At 36.5% G+C, this 22,429-nt stretch overlaps 1 protein-coding gene across 8 annotated transcripts in view; it reads right to left on the reverse strand.

Moving 5' to 3' along the window:
• The window catches only part of Rgl (Ral guanine nucleotide dissociation stimulator-like), a 33,177-nt gene extending 11,021 nt beyond the window's left edge, over nt 1–22,156 (reverse strand). The window contains exons 1-2 of one of the 8 annotated variants that reach the window (XM_043431993.1): nt 21,809–22,156; nt 21,155–21,242 (exon numbers count right to left, since the gene is read on the reverse strand). In XM_043431993.1, coding sequence (XP_043287928.1) covers nt 21,155–21,184 — 30 coding nt within the window. In that variant the 5' untranslated portion in view covers nt 21,185–21,242; nt 21,809–22,156. Of the gene's footprint in view, nt 1–898; nt 2,057–8,110; nt 8,211–8,247; nt 8,481–21,154 lie in introns of those variants that run through there. The other 7 variants (XM_043431991.1, XM_043431989.1, XM_043431988.1 and 4 more) reach the window with 7 other exon arrangements.
• Nucleotides 22,157–22,429: the final 273 nt, after the last annotated feature.

A 22,429-nucleotide genomic window follows, 5' to 3' on the forward strand; every position in this document is an offset into this window, starting at 1 on the left:
ACGTAGAAGTCTTGGAGTTAAAAAAGAGGTTTTAGAACGACCTAGAAATTCTAGATCTAGCATATATAGAGAGACGAGTTGACCAGATGACGAGCAGATGAGCTGCGGATAAATACTCAAGAAAAAGTCAGTCAAGCACTCGTCACCTCTTTCTGCTCCTCTTGTAACATACTTTTGATACGTGAGAGCTCTCGGGTTTCGCAAAAAGAAGATAAAAATAAATGAAGATCGTTTGAGTTCTAACAAGCAATTAACCAGAGATTCTGAATCTTTTTTTCTTAGATTTTTTTCGAAAAGAAACGAGGAACTTCCCACTGAAAAATAAAATTTACATTGAAGGATGAAACAGACAATATTTCATCTAAATAAAAATGGATGGTGAATTCGGGCAAAGTAAAATGATGAAACCTTAAAAGAAAATTTCATTTGCGAAAAAACATTGATATTTGAGACGAAAACTTGAGTCGATTAAAAATGATAAACTTTCATTTCGATTAAAAATAAAGTGAATCACGCTTCCTAAAAATGTTTCTCCTAAAAAGTTTTTGACCACAAACTTCAATAATTCGTTTGAAAATGCTTATTAAAAACTAAAATTGTATCTCAATTATATTTCATAAGCTGTAGGGAAAAATGCAAATTTTTGGTAAGAATTTATTTTAGAGGGGGAAAAGGATTGAGAAAAATAAAAAGTTTTTGAGAAATAATAAAAAATTCAAATTTCGATGAAAAGTAAGAAAGTGAAATTTCGTAAAATTATGGAAAATGCATCTTTTGAGAAAAATCAAAATAATTTTAAAAAAATTGAATTTTTGGTAGGACTACCGAAAATTAATTTTCAGGATTATTTTTTCAAATAATAAAATTCATTAGCGGATAAATTATTACTGATTTTTACCTGCTGAACGTACCACTGCGTGGTACTTTGATTTTTCCTGACCGCTGGTTTGCAGGGGGCACAAAGTAGCAGCGGGCCAAGTTTGTTTGAAGTTTTATGGTTGGTTGGCCCCCGGGGTGACGAAGGGCCGAGCCCATCATCCCCCAAAACGGGCCACAGCATTCACGCACGTTTTAAGAATCTGTCTCACTCATTTTTCCGTTCATCATTTGTATTACAGCCAGTAATTCGTTGATAAATAATTATTATTAATTTTTCCATTTACGGTTACAAAGCATAGATTTGTAAAAGTTGTCATTCGCGATTTCGAAGTGTTTTGTACTCGTGAATTATATTTTCGGCCTCGAATTCTTTTACGTTCAAATTCTGGTCACGATTTCTCGCCATTTTCTTATTCGTCGACGAGCAATGGAAACGTTTCCATCATCCGAGCGTTTCCGACTCTGAGCATGAAAAGATTGCAATATCTGTAAAAGTTTATTCCAGTTCTCCATTTTTTTTCCACATCTCAAACTATAAACCAGAATGAAAAATGGTCAAAATCCAAAAAACCTTGCGATTGTAGTTTCTGGTAACTAAAAAAAATTCAATTTGACGAGAGCGATGGAAATGTTCATTGCCTCACGAAGTGTAACGAAACTCCAGGAAATTCATAGTTTTTTCAACAATTGAGAGAATTAAGCCTAATTGTCAAGTTCATTTCGATCACTTTTCGTGCTTCAGTGTCACACTGAAGCTCGAGGACGTGTCAACTTTTTGTTAAACATAAAATAGTCCAGGGCTAGCTAAACCATAGAAAAGCTTTTTTCCATCTACACCAGCAAGCGCGGCGTGTACCCAGTGGGACAGCTTTGTCGCGAGCAAATTGTCATTTCCTCCGCGCCGACGAGCAATTTAATAATGTGTGCCTCGACAATGAGAACATTCTCTTTCCTCTGTCTCTCACTCTCTCTTGAGCACAGTGTTCCTACACAGTTTATACCTCTCGTTCCGTCAAATCCCTCCATTTTATGTATCATCTCGTTCCTTTTGACGAATAAGAAAAAAACCGAAATTTTTATTAATCTAGCAACGATGAAAGTTCGACAATTAGGGGCCAATTTGAGCATGTTTGTCTGCTTCGAAACGCCGCAGTTTTTGTTTCTCTTATAAAATTATAATTATTGGACGAAAGAATGAAAAAAAGCAAAAGTAAGAAAAAAGAATGAAAATTATTGAAAAAAAAATTGAAGAAAAAAATATGAAAATTTTTATAAAGACTTGAGGAAAAGTAAAAATGATTATTTTCCCTATTTTTATTACCTTTATTATTGTTAATAAAGTTAATTAATTTTTATTATTAAATTTATTTTAAAAAATAAAAACAATTCATTATAAAATCATAATTGTCATTACCGGTTCACAGATGAATGAAGCATTGAAAAAATCGTCATGAATGATGCATCGCTGTTATCGTTATTACTGTTATTATTGATAGCATAGTTTTGTATATAAATAATGAACCAAAGGAATAATAATGAGTTCGAATGGCTTCGACCTTTCTTTATCCGAGGTCTTTCCCTGACAGCGTATTATTATGATGGCTACAAGAAAAAATCAGGAAAAGAGAGAAAGAGAGAGAGAGTGAGAGAAAAAAGGACGATGGAACGAAAATGAAGCAAAGGAAAGGATGATTTTAATGTGGCAATTAAACGTCATTGAATACTGTCTTAATTGCAATTCAAGAAAAAGAGTCATAAAAATACTGATCGTAACAGTGAGCCTTTGATTGATAATTCTCATGATTAAAAAGCCATCATCATCATGATTTTTCTCACAATATTTTTTTCAATCATCCAACTAAAATCATTATTCTTGCAGGAGATGGAGGATCATAAGGGACAAAATTAGAAATGATTTTTTTTCAATTTTCATGAGAAATGTCGAAAAATAACTTGATTTTTTGAGGTAAAACATTATTGATAAAAATGAAGGAAAATTTAATGACAAAATAGTACATTTTGTTTGAAAAATAACTTAAAAAATGAAATTTTTGTAGCAACACGCGGCTCGAATTGGAAAAAGCCCATCGAAAAGCGTGGGCATGTTGGATTAAAGAGTGGGTGTGAGTGGGTCTGCCCGTAAACGGGAAATCGATCGACCGAAGGGGAAGTACGAGACGAGGGATAGTTGCACAGAGATAGAACTTCGTGTACGAGCCTCGACATTTCGCCTTCAACGTGTACCTCCAAAGGTCACAGGAGTTTCAAAGCTCCGAGGCTGCTTTCAAAGTTCCCTTGATGGATCTGCTCGACTGTGACACTTTCAGTTATTGGTAATGAATCACTGTTTTTTCGTATCAGCGAGATCGTTCGATCATGTTTTTCTAATTCCATTTGCTCGACTATTGAAAACGCTTTTTCAACGATTGTTTTTACTCACGAAATTGAGCTCTCGTTCTGATTTAACTTTCGTGAGATATTTTGGGGACCTTTGATGTCTCATTTTCCCATTGACGTTTCATTTTTTTCATGGCTTTTCATTGTTGAATCGTTCGTAAGGAAAATGTGGGCATTGAGCCTTGAACTGGTGCGAATTTTAATCAGCGAAATTCAAGTTAGAGAGAAGCATTCAAAACTAGTTTTTTTCAAATGAATTTTTCTTGCGAGTTTATCATCAGAAGTTTATTTAATCATGACCTTGTGATTGCGCAGAAAATTTTACCCCAGAATCGTCTACTTATGTCTGCATTTTGGATCTCATTTACGTCTCGAAAACGTCAATTGAAATCATGAAAATTCCAATCTGCACCTGTGCAAAATTATTGAACGTTAAATATCCTCAGCCCAGTTGATCTGATTTAGACACTCAGACAGGAAGTTTGCTCATCAAAAAGTTTTGCGTTTTTTTTGTAGTAGTAAATGGTGTTGATGAGCAAAATTTGTTATTTTTTTATTTATTCTGTTTATTGTTCCAACCCTCGAGCTGCAGGATTTTAATTATCCCAACATTAATTAATTTTCCAGTGACAGTAAAAATGCCGAAGAAAGAGATTTAAAAAAAATTATTCATTACAGAAACATAATTGAAAGCTCGAATTCTAGATCGAAAAATCACTTTGTTCAAAGCCACAAAAGTTTTAGTGAACCTTTAAAAAAACCTTCAATCATCTTTTCGAAAATTTGATTTTATCATTTCCAAGTATTTTTTTTCGTTCAATAGTTTTTAAAATTCAACAGAAAACTAGAAAGAGCTGACGCTGCAAGAGCATCAGAAAAATTCGACTTTTAATTAACTGTAAAATGTTTTTCATTAACCCCCTTGTAAATTCAATTGGATCCAGTCATAGTTTACATCTATTCTTACAACACTACAAATTGTACTCTATTGAAGTAAGTTGCACTGAGCTGAATATATATAGGCACATACAAATGGGGGGGGGGGGGGGCTAAAGTGCTGTCGAGGCTTGACAGAGAAAAGGCGTAGGTGGCTCACAAAGGGGATGAGACTCTCAGTCCTACCTCTACTCCGGGCAGAAAATCGATCGAGTCTCAAGAGAGGAGGAGAGGTAGAAAAAATCGTCGTGAAATAGTACGAGAAATGACGACCATGAAATCGACTTTGTTAGTCAATGAAATTGAGAGGATTTTCCTCATTTTATGGCCTTCGAAAAAACCCCAAAGGAAGAGAGTGGAGAAAAAAACGCATAAAGTGAAAGGGGAAAAAAATTGTTGGAGAAAAATCGACAAAAAGGGAGAAAAGTCCTGAAGTAAGGAGGCTCCTTTAAGGCGGGTTTCGCCAGGCCAATAACTTGGCTCATAAAATAAAATATTTTTCCCCAAACTCTCGTTTTCCCATGAACTGTCACGACTAAGATACTGCATAAAAAAAGAGAGATAAGCGGAAAAAATTGGGGGAAATCGATAAATTTTCTTGGGGCAGAAAAAAAGGGGAAAAATGATGAAAACGACCTCGATGCCACCGAACAGTCTCTCAGACCCGAGAGAAAAGGTGCATGCGAAATGAAAAAAAATTGTGTGAAACGAAACGTACACTCGGACGAATCGATAGAACGAACGAAGACAGAAAAAAGACGCAACGACAGTCATGAGAGAACGCCTCGTTTTCGATAACGACTAGTGTATTACGTCGAACGCCCTGTCACCGAGAGTTACGCGGATTTATCGTCACTTTTCAATCTCACTGTTCTCAACTATATTGTAATTAAAACCTTCCTCGTGGAACGAACGAAAGGCAGAAACTTGTGCGTTCGTAGTATCTCGATCCGATCGCTCCTTTCCATCTTCTTGGAGCCAGCAAATCCATGTTTTTTTTTCAAAATACAAATTTTTGAGAAACAAGCCAAAAAAACATTTTTTCTCAGCACTCTTGTCGACGCGGAATTCAAAAATTTGATGACAATCAAGTAAGCAAGAGTGAGGAATAAAACTGGGGACCTCGAAGCGGAGAATTTCTGGACAAAAAAATGTGCAGCTTCATCTTGAGAGCTGTAGAACTAGCGAAAAAAATCGTTTCACCGAAATTCTACTGGGAAACTGGAAATTCGAGTTTTTCTTTTTAAAAATCGGGTCTCCTCACCCTCGCAAAGAGACTCGTAAAATCCGAAGAAATTCATTCTCAATCCCTGAAAATCTTGATCCTTGGAATGTCGAAGAAAGATTCTTGGGATTACGAGGCGTTCTCCCAACACTTCTTCGGGGGTGAAAGTGACACGGTGCGCTCACGTGCGAGTCACGTAAGGCCAAATAAACTAGAGAATTTCAGTTCTTGTTACATTCGCGAGTGTCTGCACAGTTTCGTTGCTCCTGTTATTGTTTTCTCTTTTTATCACGAGCCAGATGAAACCTCGCGAGGCGAGAACCGGGAGAGGGAGAGGGCGGTCCAGATTTAGATTTCGCACTCGATTCCTCCGCGTCTCGTCTTACTTCCCATAAATTTCCAGTGAATTATGGGGAATAATATTGTCTTGGAATTTCTCACAGTTCAAAGGCCTTTCGCTGCACGAAAAACCCTCGTTTTATTCTCAATTTATAAACAATTCGAATATATGAATTATGAACTGATAAAAGGAGTGTAAAAAATTTGTTGATTTGAATAAGAAATGAAAAAATCGAGCTATTTTGTGAGATCGAATCGTTAAAAAATCACGAGACAAATTCATTGCCCGAAAGGAAGCTCAAATCGGCGACGATCGATCGATCGACCCAACAATCAATCGGGTGAACTCGAGGGGTCTCGTGGCTTGATATTAATCGACGTGTAATCGATGGAAATTTATGGGAGTCAAACGATGATCAAGGCTCGATTAAACTGGTGCAATTAATCGTCGGAATAAATATTTTCGTCTCCACGGCTCTGATCTTTGCAAAATTATTTTTTTTTTCGTTATTCGTTTTGGATTTTGAAGCAAAACTAAATTTCTTGAAGAATTTCAAAGGTTTTCGTCAAACGTGAGATTCACTGATTCGCGGATCGTGAAAAACGAGGGAAAAATCTTTTGAAAGATTTTTTCCGGCTCCTCCTTAAATCCGCTTTAAACTCGTGTTTGGATTATTTTGCTGGCGTTTATTATGAAATTCGCGCCTGTAAACAGTGCAAGCGGAACACGTAAGCCAGCACGAGAATTAGTCCTTCGTCAATGTTTAGCGTTTTTTTTTCATGTTACGATCGCGGCTGTACGCGAAAGAAAATGACTCGCTCGAGGTTTAGTCATCGACGACACATTCTCGTGCACGTGTGCCTCCGACTTTGATCTCGGGTTCGACTCACGTTTCATTCCAACTTGTGAGAGACTCAACACTCGAGTTTTATTAACGAAAATTCGAAAAAAATTAATTTTTTGGCTGCGGGAATGTGAGTCCGGGTTATGCAATTATTTTTTATTCTTCTCAGATTTAGTGAAAACAATATTCGAAATTTAGCTAATTATCGAAGATTCGGTTCGCCCTTGTCAGGCCAGTGATCGTGCTTTAAGCTTTTCGACCAATGATTTTTTAATCTATTCATAAATGGTGCTCAAAAATCGTTTTTTTTTTTTTTTTATTGAACAATGATTTTTTGAGTTATTACAAGAGATTCTGAAATTTATAAATGATTTAACAACTAATTTTTTCGGTTAAAAAATAATTCATTTGATAAACTCCCAAAATTTTTAATTGATCAATTACTTATGAGGTTAATTGAAAAGTTTTTAATTGTAAAATATTTGTTTTTCAGCGAATTCAAGGATTTTTCAATTGAGAATGATGCTTTTGATAAATTCGAAAATTTTATCAAACGAGAAATGATTTGTGCACTCGATTTTCAAATTTATTCTTTCGATTAATTTTTTTTCGATTATTTCGATTAATATTTATTTTTTTTTTTAATAATTACAAGAATTTTTTTTATCCAAAATGATGTTTTTGATGAATTTGACATTTTTTCAAAGCGATAAAGGATTTTTGCACCCAATTTTAAAATTTATCTTTTCGATCAATTTTTCTTTCGATCGTCTCCCAGTTTTCGTGTTTGTTGATTTTAGTAAATGGTTTTGAAAATAGGATTAAAACGTTAGTTAGTACTTTGTGGATTTGAGTTAAAAAACGAATGAAAAAATGGCCTTTCGACTCGCCTTTTCGTGAAACTCGGCCGAGGTTCTCTGGGGTTGTTTCATAATAAACCGTTTTCGGATGCTAAATAATTGGAATATTTGGGGCCTGGAAATGTTCGACGACTTGGGAGAAGGTGAAAATAAATGAAAAAAAAACTATTCGCCAACGCGTTTGGGTTGAACTCTGGTGCCCGCGGTCGAGAAACTGACTGACGAGGAGGCAGCACGCGGCTCGAGACCTACACCAATGCCAAAGCAACCCCTCGGCCCTTCCGCCCCTCCCCGATCCCCTGGAGACGTATAAATATGTTTTTGTTTATTTTGGGCCAAGTCCCGAGGCGATGCGAACGAAGAATGTGCGATTTTCATGGAAATGGAATTTTCCAAAACGATTTTAAATTTTGTTTCATAACATTTTTTTAGGTTTGAGTCAAATTTTACGAAGCCATTAAAATTGGAGTTCGAGCAACTCGAATTTCTGGATTTCAACAATTTTTTAAAATTCCAGTTATTCCAGATTCTGATTACTCGTTTCCGGCTCACGGCATCGCGTCGATTTATTTTAAAAAATCATTTTTCGTTTCCCCGATTCACGTGTGAAAAAACCTTCGAAAATTCACCAGAAAAAGTAACTCCAAATTCCGAATTCCGACATTTACAACCAACAAAATTTCTTGCAGTTGAATAATAAAATATGAAAAAATGTTTAGTCCCGCTTGATTTGAAATTTCGTCGAAATGCCAATGTTTTTCCTCACTGATAGTTAACTCGACGATCTCGTGACCAATCACAATCGGGCGTTAACGATCCGATGATCACTCACAATCGAAGATTTAATCTCGAGTGTGTTTTCGTCTTTTTTTCACCACTCGAAGTACACGATTATTCTTTCTCCATTTGTCCCTCGAGTCTTGATAACTCTTTATTGTTTTGAATTGAACTCGTGGCTTTGGAGACGAACTCGAAATAATCGCGTTGTCGACCGTTCGACGTCTGATACGATACTGAACGTAACTACTGTCCCTCCATACCGGCAAATCTCTCTCGCTCTCGTTTTCTTTCTCACTCGCGAGTGCGCGCGAGTACAAATTGCACCGAGGAGCCCCGCGCTTATGTACGCCTCTGTGAGTTACACAAGCGACCTCCGGCTCGTTTGCGAATACAAAATTTGTAAATGAATTTTTTTCAATTCAACGATTCAATAATAAGTCGAGGGCGACGATTTTTTACCAATGTTTTCTCAGTTCCCTTTTTTTCCTGTTCTTGAATTATGTCATCGATTCGTAGCCTGCGATCTTACCGACTGAGGATGTTGGAGGTTTTTTCTTTATCGAACTTTTCTCGAAAGCATTCTTGTTGTTGCTGCATTTTGGTGAATTTTTTCATTTCAAATGGCTAAATGAAAACTTTGATTATTGCGATTATAAACATTTTTAAAAAATTTCATTTATCCCATTTATCCGAAATCGTCAATTATTTTTTTTTCAATTTCTCTTAATTTTGTATTTTTTAATAAGAAAAATTCTCTAATTTGTTTTTTTTTTTTTTTAGTTTTACTTTATTTTGGAATATTTTTTTCAACTATCGAAAATCCGAGTATCTTGAACGTTGTAGTCCACAGTTTTTGAACAAGTCGAGTTTTTCAGAACTGTGAATAAGATTTATTCCAGAAAATAATTAACTTCGAGGCTTTGTTCATTTTTTAATCATTTTTGAGTGAATAATTTTTCTGAGTTTTAATTAACAGAAAAAGAATCGTTGCACATGCATCGTGACAGAGCACGGTACTCAGACGAACTGACTCATCGTACAGGAAACGACCCTCGGTTGGAATCGGTACGAGAAAGAACCCCAAAGAGGGGCGGGGGTGGTCGGATTAACAGAGAAATCTGTCAGGGGTGGTTTTTCAAAGGGGCGTGAACGAGGGGACCCCTGGTACACTCGTGAACAAACAAAAACGTCTGCAAACATTCGTTTCTGCTCGTGCACACGTCTGAAGAGCGACGGATTTAACGAGCAGGGCAGAGAAGCGAAAGAACCACGCAGGGAAAAGTCTTCATGGCAACAGGAAGATAAGGAAAAAGTTGGCGCAAAAGCATCGTAATAAAAAATCATCGGAACGCTGAGCCCCCGATTTTCCACCGTTACAAACGGGGCCCGTTGACAAGCTTTTTAAAATAAATTTTAAAAAATTCTAATGAAACAGATTTTTTTGAATAAATGTTTTTTTAATTTCTCCCATCACCAGGATTTTGTAGATGATCCAAGTCGAAATTAGTGAGAAATGTATCGAAGTCAACTAAAATCAACTAAAATAAATTAATAAATTGATAAAATAATAATTAACAGGAATTAATAATTAATAAAAATTGTCGATAAATCGCGAATATCAACGAGTAAGAAAAATAAGGTAAAAAATCCGTTTAACATGGGTTACAACTCAAAGTAGGAATAAATTCGAAAAAATTAATTAAAATCAGGATTAAATAAAAAAAGTATTAAATATTGAAAAAACAATGAATGGAGGAATGAAAATAAACGAAAAATGTGCATAGAAAAATATGGGAAAAATTCTGTCTCGACTGTCGTAAGATTGCATCGGATCAGGTGTGAAAACGATTACTGGCAGGTTGAGAAAAAAAAGGAGAAGAATACCAGTTCAGTGAGTGTGTAAAAAAACGAATGTTTCGTTTCCCATTCTGTTTTGGATTGAAAATCGTGGAGTCAGCAGGAGGAAGCAGGCCATTTCGCAAGGAGTACGCATCGGGATGCATGAAAAAGGAGAAAAATAAAAAAAACTGTAAAAACACGTCGACGAGTACACGTGCACGTACACACATTGGTGGAAGGAGCGAGTGAAACGATCGTGGCTGCTATCGCAGCACGTCGCAGCGACGTATTTATCGCGACGTCAGCGCCACCCTGTGACGTCGTAGTGCTGCGAATCATACGTCACATCTATCGCACATGTGCGCTACGTCATCGACCCGGGAAATTGCCCGGTTCCGAGCGTCTACTCGTTGATTTGAAAAATAATATTTTTTGGAAAGTAAAAAAAAGAAAATTTGTCAATTGCTCGAAATACGAAGTGTGACGAAATTCGGTAAAATCGGGGTGGTAAAAACTGGACGAATATGTCGTTGAAAAATGAAAAACAAAAAGTTTTTTGTGACTATTATTGAAATAAAACAATTCATGATTTTCAAGGAAGAATTAATTATTCCTGAGGCTCCATTTCTCGCAGTAATTTCTCAAATTTTTATTCATTTTCATATTTACCATGATTTTTGTCCCCTCCATCGTTTTCAAACCGAACGACGTTTTATTATTTCACTGTAATTTACTTAAATTGCAAATGAACGTAATTGAGTGATAATCCCTCGTTTGGTTACCAAATTGGGCAAAGCCAACAGCAACTGCGAGCTTATCAGAGGCAAACGATCGTGTCTGTACTTTGAGGATTTATCGTCGTTCAAAATATTTCAATCGAGAGTGTATTGGGGGGGACGAAAAGTGATGGAAACGTCAATGAATCGACTGCTTTTGGGGAATTTTTATCCGCCACAGGAATAATCAACAAATTATTGTAATTCGATGATCGAGGATTTTAAGAAGTTTGGGAAAACCAGAACGAGCTTAACGACCACTCGATTTTTTTTTTTTTTTTTTTTTTTTTTTACGTATTTCTTTCGATACTGACTCGGTAAAAAAAATAGTCAATACTTTCTCGTACGTTGACCTCACGAGGATGCGCAACCACGACATAGCCACGAGAGACAGCATATTTGCCTGGCTTCCTCGTGCTCTCATTTTTTCTCGCTTTTACTCGCTTTATTGGAGAAAATTCTACAGAACCTTCGCAACCGAGATCCTGGCCTACGACCGACTTTTTTTTGTTTCCGTAGTCGACCTGCCGGAAAGCTACTTCAGTTTTGAAATCCAGACTTTCTCATTTTATCGACGCTTCGCTTACTCATCCATTCACATTTCTGCTCGAATTACCAACTCTTTTTTTTTTTCATTTTATTTTTACTCTTGTGATTAATCTTTTGAATGAAATTTCAAACAAATTTTACTCCGGTTAAAGTATCAAAATAGTTGTAAACAGTAAATTAGAAATGCATGAGCTAATTTCGAAAATTTTTTTATATTTTTCAGATGAAAAGATTTTTTTTCAATTTTAGATATTTTTAGTATTAGAAATTTTTTCAAATCTATCATTTATCTTTATCCAAAAATACGAATGATTTTTTTGAAAATATTTTCTTTTTCTCAATTTCCAAGGGCTCGAACTTTCGAAATTCCTAAATTCAAATGATAAATTATTTATCAGTATTTAGAAGTCGAAATCGAAACAACGAATAAAAAAAATTTCGAAAAATACAAAAATTGGGTTAGTAATTAATAAATAACGGAAAACTGAGTAGACCGATAAATAAAATGGACGATGATAAAGAAATAAAAATTGGAATTATTGGGTTATGAAATTGGCAGTAAATTCGAAATGTTTATTGAAGGAAGAAGCGAGTGGCACGCGACGTGAAAACGCTGTTTTCATTGGATCCTCGTCGGACTGAGTGTCGTGTAAAAAGCTTTCTCCACTTTCATCGTAAAACTGTCGACGTGCAGAGATCATCGCACCAGAAATGAGAGGAGAGAAGGGGAAAAGGAGATGGAAGGGAAAAAGGAAGAAGGAGACGAAAAAAGCAACGGTAAGTAGATGCGGCCGTGTCGTGTCAGACGAGCTCCGAAATTTTCATCGCTCCTTTCGACCTGGCGCTTGCCCTCGACAGAGTATTAACCTTAAGTGGTTCTCAAACCAAAATCATTGTTTCGCGTCTCCGAGATTCCGACTATCCCAAAATTGGCATCACGCAATTCGACACTACAGAAAAAAATTTTAACGATAAGTTGCATTGAATAAAAAATAAAAAATTTAAATTCAAAATTGTCGAAACGAAAACGTTTTCGAGTGTCTCAAAATATCTCAAAACAATAAATATTCATAAATTATGAAAATCGTCAAAAGTACTCAAATTTTGGGGAACGAAAAAAATATTAGAAAACGAGTTTTATTCCAAGATTCGAAAAGCACAGAAATAAACGAGTCTCAACGAATTGGTCAAATGAATGTGTAAATATTGTGTTGCAGTGGGGAATAAAGACTTAATAAATATTCAAAAGAAAATTCCGGTTCCCACCTTTTTTTCCTCATCCTGTAGATCGTAAAAGCAATTATCTTCGAGCCGACGAAAAAGAGGAAGAAAAAAAACAGCAGCAGCAATCCAAAGTGAAAGTACTTTTCCACTGAAAAAAATTCACGGAAAAGTGGATTTTGACATATTTGGAATATTTTTACTCATGTAAATGAATCCAGTACGATTTAACGACAGATTATGTGAGTACTTGGATCGAACGGAAATCCAACGATAAAGCAGAAACCTGAGAATTGGAATATTCAAAAAAATATGAACTCATCAAAAATCAAAACTTTTCAAATTTTTCAAAGACCAAAAACCAAATAAATAAACCAACACAAAAACGAGGAAAAACGAGAATTGAAGAAATGAAAGACGAGGAAAAAAATGATGGAAAAAGCGAGAAAAAAATGTGAAAAATTAGAAAATGTTGAGCTACGAAATTTTTATTTTATAAAAATTGATAAATTATTTTCTATAATAACTCATCGGTCGACCTTAGGGCGAAGAAAACCTTGAAGAAAAGTGCGCCGAGTTAGTTGTGTGAATTAAAGTGTGGGAGTCGAGTTTACGTTGAGTGTGACTCATGGAGCGCGAGGACTCAGTGTTTCCCCACGCGACTTTTAATACGCCTCGCGATTCTAATCGCTCGGGTGTTACGAGCTCGCTCATTCGTAAGCTTGGCCACGAAATCGAGCAAGTTAAATTACAACGTGAAGATACGTTCATACTGAAGCAAAACGATAATGGAAGATCGAAGGAATATGAATAAAAAAAAAAATAAAAAAAAAAAAATGGAAAAAGCCTCGCTCCCTCGAATATTGTCACAAGTGTTCGACAGACAGGTTTTTTCATCATCGAAAAAGACCCCACTGTCACATTACACATCAATTTACTCATGATTCATTCGAGTGAAGAAATATTGTCAAAAGATTTGCATTAAAATTGTCGTTTTTCAAAGAACTGTGGACAAAAAAACTTGTCGGAAAAACAAATTTTCTTGCAATTTATTGACAACGAATTTTCGAGTTTTCTTTCTAGGAGGCTTTCGAAAACGTATGTTGAAAAAATTCCGTAATCAATTCCAGGAGCGAGGGAGTTTTTTTAAGAATGATTTTTTCGATTGATTTAAAAAAGTTTGAAGCGCAGTGAAATTCAATGAAATATTCTGATATTTTTTTTCTCGAAAATTATTCGTTTCGTTTAAAGCATTTTTAAATGTTGAAAAGGAGGAAAAACTCGAGAACCGATTCCAGGAAAAATGCCTTGAAAAATGAAAAAGTTGGACAAATTGAGCTCGGAAATTGTGCAGAAAGATTATTATTACTAGAGAACGAGAGCTTCCCCTCTTCCTGTTGGCGTTTACTAGACTAGAGGTGAGAAAATAGTCTCGAAAGAGTCGTCACGAGGCGAGCAATGCGGACTTTCGCTTAGTCGTTATTACGCGACGTGAAGGAAGAAGAAACAACGAAACAACAACAACAATAATAATAATAATGGAAACCAAGATCTTTTGCTCTGCAAGAAATTGCGAGATTGCGAGAAGAAATCGCCTACGTCCGGGCGAGAGATAATGAAAAACGCGGTGACTGGGCAAACGCAAGGAGAATCTACGACATAGACGTGGAGAGAAAAAAAAATATTCATTTGCCAAGTGCCTTAAGAGCCTCTAATGCCACGAGCTTTTCTCGAAGGTCGTTCCACTAAGCTAATCTTGGAATTGACGAGACGTCGAGTTAAAACCCCTCCATATTTCCACCGAATTGGATTAATCCATAATTTATTATCAACTTTATTATTTTACTATTATGTCAATTATAAAAATTTTCTCCACTATTTTTTTTTTTTTTTTTTTTTTAGTTTTTCATTGTTTGTGATCCTGAATTCGTAATTGTGATGATTTTCAAATTAATAAACAAATGTTTAAAATTTTTCTTCTGTTTTTTAAGTATACGAATTTTTTTGGAGTTTTTTGTCAAAAGGAATCTTAAAATATGAATTTGTTGCTCGAGAATTGAAAAAATTTTCATTTTTTCCAGTTGTTTTCTTTCTTTTTGGTGTAAGACTTTACTCATAGTGACAATATTTTGATTTTGTGGTTGCAGTCAATGGAGCAGGCGTGGAAAAAAAAAAAATTGCATTGACAATTGAACGAACGAAAACGAATAAAATTGAAAATATTGAAAATACGATTGCTTTGCTTTACAATCAATTTTAAAAAATAGTTGAACGTGCGGAGATTTCGGAGGAGAAGAAAGCTCGATTGAAATATTTCAGCGTGGAGCTAAAACATTTTTCTTCGTTGTTACACTTTGTTCGCATGCCTTGCTCAATCATGTGACTTCCCACGGTTGATTGAGTGGAATATACAGCGACGTAACTGATGTACACACATTTAGAGAAAAAAGAGCGAACGAGCAGGGTGGGAGAGAGGCCAGAAGAAATGAATTTTCTGGTAGATTTCTTCTCGAAAACGTGAGAAACAAACGAAATATTTCCTGTTCTGAATAGCGAACGAGGCGTTCCTTTCCCTCGCTTCTAATACCGCCTCGAACTCCTTCATCCATCTTTGATTTATTCCATTTTGTGTCCTCATTTCCGGCAAGAATAAAATCGCGACGGTATTCGCGTAGGATAATGGCGGCTCAGAGCGTTCGCATCATCGTTTGAAGAAAATTTCAACGATTCTTTTTTAATGTTTCTGAAACAGCGTTGCGATCGACGAGCGTAACCTTTTTCACCGATATTTCTTCCAAAATACACGAAATTTATTAAAATATTACCAAAACCTTACGTTTCTTGTCAACGTTTGGTTTGTCGACTCGAACTGGAGCTTATTCCAGCCAAAATTTCATCAAAAATAGGATCCGTCGAATAGTGAACGATTTGACGACCTTATTTTTACACGAATATAAAAAAATCCACTTTCCATCCAGCGTCATAGCGAAACAGTGAATTTCTGCTTGCTCTGTTCACTGCGTCAATGTCAAGGCGTTTGCAAGACTCGATGACTTCTGGACTGAAAAATAATCTTCTCAAAACACATGAAAAGCTTGGCAAAGGACAACAATCCCAAGGCCACCGGTAGCCAGGACTTCGTCAAGTAGTTTAGGAACAAAACAAACAACGAAAACAGCATCGACGAAGCTGGAACTTCGTTTGACCCGGATTGCCCCCGACGTCCCTGACAAAGTCCGGATTAGCATTCTTACGCACGAAAATGAGTATGTTTTCGCCGAAACTTTGATATACGTGTCGTCATTGACAGTGGCCTTGTTCGAGGTCAACGAGGGCATAAGAATTCGGAGAAACGCACCGCGTTTCTTTATGCGTGTGATAAATATTCGAAACTGTGAGACGAAAGGAGAAAGAAAAAAACGGATAAAAGGTCGAGAGAGATAGTCAGTAGCGACGAGGGTCGAATAGCTAAACATTTGCTAGCCAAAGTACAATTTTTCTTTTATTTCCTTCCACGGAGCACTCTCATCTTGCAACAGCCTTAAAGCAGCGCATTTAGGTGCGTTTGAGTTTATAAATGTGTCTATTGACGTGGGTGAGTCCAAAAATCCACGTAGCATTCTGAGAGGCTCGAACCAATTAAGGAGTTTCGGTACAGGCGATACAATGTTGCCATGCTAATCCATGCTAAAAAAATTAAAAAATTCAAAAAGTTCAGAATTTTATAAAATTTGGTGAACATATTCTTTAGTGCCAAATTTGACGACACACATTTTTTAAGATTTTTCTTCTACACAGTTATCGAGTAATTGATCACTAAAGTTTACGTGTATAAGCATAGCGTTTCCATATATATAGGTATACATTCCGGGCATGAGAAGAAATCTGCTTTAATGTGTAATTACTCGATAACTAAGTAGAAGAAAATTTTGAAAAAATTTGAGTTTTCGCACTTGATGTTGAAGAACATTATCACCAAATTTGATCAATTTCTTAATATTTTGACTTCTGTACCGAAACTCCTTAAGGAAAACTCCAAAATTCGCCCACCGGTTCTCATCAAGCTTCCCAGCAGCATGGATCGTTGGATTTCTCTCATTTGCAATTGGACGGAGCGTGGCTTGGGTCTACAAGTCTACATTCGAGAAAAGAATTAATAAGTTTCGATGACGGGAGAATAATAGTGAAAGGTAAAAGTGCAAGGAAGACATTAATGGTAAGACTGTACGGAAATCCATTGGGAGTGACTGTGCACAAAATACTTCCCCGAGACAATACACAAAATGGAAAGCGGCTGGTTTGAAATCTCATTAAAACTTCGAGATCGAGAGATCGTTGAGTTTCGAGATCCAGTCACTATTTCAGGAGCATACTTTGCTTTCCATTTCGTAACAGCAAATAGAAAAACTGGTTAGTTTAGCAAGAGAGATAAGGAGCTTCATATACTTTTGGGTCTTACGCTCCGTCGACGAGAAAGCTTCGGTCAGCGGCCACCTAGCGGACATCTGGAGAACTACAAAAACTCTCTCGACATTTCAAACCAGCTGCCAGGCAGACTCACCTTATAATTTTTCACGCTTTGTTTGTACCTTGTTTAGGTAGAGAAATAGGAAGATTTATATACTTTCGAGTCCTACGTATCGCGGACGAGAAAGCTTCGGCCAGAGGCCACCTAGCGGACGTCTGGAGAACTACGAAAGTTTCTCGACTTCTCAGACCAGTTCCCGGTTATATTTACTCGGTAATGAACTCACTCTACAATTTCTTTACGTTTTCTTCATAGTTTTAAGGTCTTGCATCTGAATTAAGATGTTGAGAGACGTTTAAAACCGCATGGGCTCCGTTCTGCTTGAATTATCGTGTATGCAGTAAAAAATTGAGTCCAGGGCTCTTAATATTGATCCAAATTCCTCGTATGAAGAAGTTTTATGCTTTTGCTCGTAAAAAAATTATATTCAACCTCCTAAATCCCGTTTATGATCCGCCTCAAGATAAATCAAGCAAGGTCGTAATTTCTAGAGTTAACGTTATAACGGTGATATTTGTAATGACGTGAATCAAGTTGCTGCTAAGTTTTACAATCATGAATATAGAGAAATACGAAATGGTATTTTCGTGGACTGCTTCCTCACACCTTTCTGCATTCCACGACGCGCCTCGTTGGACTTGACACGTATTACTTTGCATTCCCATAAGCGTTGTCCACCAGATACGCCTATCCACTTCCTCTCAGCTCTCTCAATATTGTTAATTTTTTTTATTTTTTATTTTTTTTTTCATTCAGATCAACTGTATACGATGATCTGAACGATTTTTTTTATTTCTAACTGCATTTTCGTTTCACACGTTTTTTTTCCTTTTTAGCATCGGTGAATTAACCATTTTTCAAAACACGAATAAATTGTGGAACCAAACCAAGTTTTTACATCTCAATGCTCTAAATCACTTTAAATTTATTTTATTTCTATTTGATAGTAGCTATGAATGGGGACCTATAAATTTAAATGAAAGATTTATAAGTCGATAAATAAACTGTTCATATGACACGTTTTACTTTTGAAATTGTTGTACTTTTTTTTTATTTTATATTTTATGTTAGAAGTGAGTGAGGATGTATTAATTAATTACATGGCGATAAATCCCATCGCAATTTTCATTTGAAAAACAATTAATTTCACTTATTCATTTGTTTAATAAACTAATAAATTATTAAATGAATGAATAAAATTGGTTCATTCACTCAACACTCAATTTAATTGTGTTACAATTGTTTATAAATTCGTAAATAAATTGTTTATTCAACAAGCTTTTGACTGGTTTTTTCATTTTCGAAAAAATCGAAATAATGGTGGCACGAAGTGAGATACGAGTTTTTCGATGCAGAATGCATTGTTCAAAATCACGCATCGACATCGTGACCGTTGCTTTCGCGTGCCGAGTTCACCCTTCTCGGTCCAACAATACCGTGATTCTTAAGGCTTTCGAGACTAGAATATTGTATTCGAGATTCATTTTTCTCTGCACTTGTGACGAATCATAACCATCATTGCTATTTATATTATAAAGAAAAAACAGTACCAAAATACAATCGAAGTTGTGACCAAAGAAATATGAGACTCACTCGAAATTTTGTAATAATGAAAAAAATGAAATAAAATAATTGTTTTTGCATGTAAAAGTGAAAAAATTATCTAAAAATCAATGGATTCGTAAACGAGGTACGTCGTTTCGTCACAAAATATTAAAATGCGAGTATTGAGGAGACAAAAACAGTCCAAATTTACATGCATCCATTGGTTGGCTATGACATCAAAAATCAACAATTAAAAATCAATATAAATATGAAAGTCAAGTTTCCAATGAATATTCATTGTTGTATAATTCCTATTATATTCAAAATATTTGATAATTAAATGTTAAAAATGTAAGATTATCAAATATTCAAAAAAAATTTTTGTTTTTAACATCGACAACAGAATTTCGATAATCCTTTACTTTAAGGTCTCCTGTCAGCTGTGACACCTCTCTCATTCATTGATCACATCAATTTTGTAATTACGATCCTAGTAATTATGGAATGTCGAGTAAAAAAATTGTGCGTGGGAATTCTCATCAGGACTTTCTGCAACTCGACACTCTGGAATTATTTCCTTTGGGTTATGCGTTCATCCTCCCTTGTCACCGGCCCCTGCCTTCGTTCCTTGCTCGGATTGTTTTTTTTTTTTTTATTTTTTTTTTTACGTTTCTGGCTATCCTGAGGTACGCACAAGTTAGTTTACACGCGTGTGGTCACGGCATTGCCCACGGAAGTCGTCACGTGTGAGAAAGTACGCCACACTGGGAGAGGAAGCCGGCTGACCGCGGGAGAGAAGGAGAAAAAAATTTATGGGGGGGGGGGGGGGGGGGGGGCGAGAGGCATGGTCCGCAAAACTGCTCGCAGCTCCAGAGTATTTATATCATTTTTATATAATATTTGAGCGTGTGCATTACGAACGAATAAAAATGAACTAGAAATCCACTGGCGGGATAATTCGATCATTTTTTATCTGCTTAATTAACGTGCACGTTACGTTTTTAATAATCGCGTCATAATACGAATGGTTCATTCATTTTCTCAGGATTTAATCTCGGTTTTTTGACTCATTGTTACTAAAGTCTTTCATCATTTAAAAAATCGATTTTTTTTCGTAGGAATTTTTGAATCGTGGATCGAAAAATTGCTCTCAGTAGATCGAAGTTTGGAAAAATTTGGGCACGTTTATTCAGTATTTGCGATCAAGTTTTTTCGTCGAAATGAGAGAGTGAAGAGTGAATTCTTCACAACGAAAAGTGGACGATTTCTTCAGCTTCCCTACTCGATCACCACTCGGGGTCTCACAGACCTGAACCTGCTCAGTGGACCGAATACGTTACGAAATTTATTCAGAAGTCAATTCAGCTCGATGGGAATGAGAAAAGTCGATGAATTTACTTACTCACTTTCATGGTTGTGAGCAAGAAATAATTCGATGAATCGCCAGGAATTCAGTGCATTATTTTCAGTTAATTTTCACCCACGAAAATACGGCTCTGTCACTCCAATTTATTCTCACATGAATCACGTCCATGAATGAAAATTTAACTGGAATAATTAACCAGCACGCGTGCCACTGTAAATCAACGTTATTCAACCGATTTTGAAAAATAGAGAGGCAGCCAGCCTCGACTTTGTACGTGCTTCTTTTTTCCTCAGGCTTACAAACGGTGTCTGCTGGTACGAGCCAAAATAAATAACACAAGTATCGTAAGAGACCAGGAGAAAGAGAGAGAGAGGCGAACGAGTCTGTTTGGAGTTTGATTGAATGGAAGTGTTCGGCGCTCTCGTAAACGTTACGCAAAATTTTTTTCCCTGCCGGATTGCAATATCACGGATTTTGTTTTCTCCGTGTTTTTATACTTTCGTACAGTATTTTTCGACGCCGGGAAGATTTTTAAGGCTGGTGCGAGCCCCAAAATCGGCTCTGACGTTATTTACAATCGAGGAAGTTCGACGAAGAGAACTCGAGTCTCAAGAATGGTGGAAAAATTATTCTAGCACTGAAACAGAGTCGAAAATTCTTTTGGATCACAATATCGAGTCGAATAATTCGACTGTTAAATGTCCTCTCTAAAAATGAGTTTATTTCAATTTGTAAAAATTTATTAAAATATACGATTTTATTTAATTGCATTCAAATTAATTCAAATAAAATCAAAGTACCAACAAGAGCTTTCGTGACCCTGAAAAATAATTGCGAACTTCAAAACGGAGGCGAGAATCGTTCCCGAATAAATTCCCCTTTCGAAAAATCGAACTAAGAATATTGAGGAGCCCCCGAACGATTTGCAGTCCTCGAAATCATTGTTGAACGTCTCGAGTGAGAGACAGAGCAGTTGAAGTCTCGAAATGAAGAGTGAAAATCGATGAAATTTCAAAAGATCCATTTCCTCGATATGTTGAAATAAATTTGTGAAAGAAAACAAACTTACCAAGGAGTCGTCTCCATTTTCAGCGCTCATAGCCCGCTCTCACGAATCCATTCGCTGCTCTCGTCACACATCATGGCAAAGCTTCTTTCTTCAATCCGGAAAAGTCGAGTGAGAAAAAAAATAGAAGAAAAAACCAAGAAAAAGAGTGAAAAACTTGTGGAAAAGTCACATTTCTCGGGAGGAGAAGGAGAGAAAAAAATTTTCCGCAGGGGGGCAGGATTTTTCCGAGCGTTTGAAAATTTCGAAAGATTCAGCGGGAGGTCGCTCGTGTGCGAAGTTGTTGGAGCACGGTGAAGAGGGCATCGGTACCGTAACACCTGTCATCTGTTGCTTCCACAGCTATTCAGCGTTTCACGACGACTTTTCCGTTATTTTATCTTCACGAAAATACAAAAATTCTTGCTTCGTTCACTTTAACACTTTCGTAGCAAAAAATAAACGGCAACAAAATGAAAGATGAAAAAACAACGGCACAAGACACTCGGGACGTCAGAGGCACCTTGAGGAACACCAATTTTGATTCTGTAGCACTTTTAATCCTCGAGCACAATGGAAAATTCATTAGTAATCAAGGGGACTGTGATTTCCTGTATTTTCCCACAATTTTTTTCTTCTATACCATTTTTAAATACCAATTTCAATGTTTTTTCTTACTTTTGTTATTCCTTAGAAAAAATTTCATCCGCGATCTCATGGTTTTTGTAAATTTTCCCCTTTTCTGATCTTATTTCAAGAGTGAGGTTTAAAAATCACGTTATTTGTGTTTGCCCGAGCGATTTGAGAGCCTTCCGCGATCGAGGCAGCCTCCCGTTCGAACTCACGTACAGGCACAAACTTCCATCGGTTTCATCGGCATTCGGCTTGGGCCTGGCACGATTGCTGGCTTGCTACTCGTCGAGCTCTCTCTCTCTCTCTTTCTGCCTTGCTCGGTTTGCCTTACCGACGCCATTCCCTTCCTTATTTTCGCCCCACTACTATGAGAATTAGAGGAAGAGAGAGGAAGAGAGGGAACGAGAGAGAGAGAGAGAGAGAGGATTGAGTGACTGGGGCAAAGCGCGAGAGAGAAAGAGCGAGACGAAAGAAACAAAGAGACGAAGAGGGACGGAGAAGAATGAAAGAAAATGAGAGGGAACGAGAGAAAAAAAACGAGCGGTAGGAAAGCAGCAAAAAAGAGAGAAAAAATAGAAGAAAAGGAAAAGGAGAAAGAGAGAGAGAGAACGATTGATTTGGCTACCCGCTCCTATAAAATACCAATGCAAGTGTGACACACCTCAC

Source organism: Venturia canescens, chromosome 11, assembly GCF_019457755.1.
Source record: "Venturia canescens isolate UGA chromosome 11, ASM1945775v1, whole genome shotgun sequence".
Lineage (NCBI taxonomy): Eukaryota > Metazoa > Arthropoda > Insecta > Hymenoptera > Ichneumonidae > Venturia > Venturia canescens.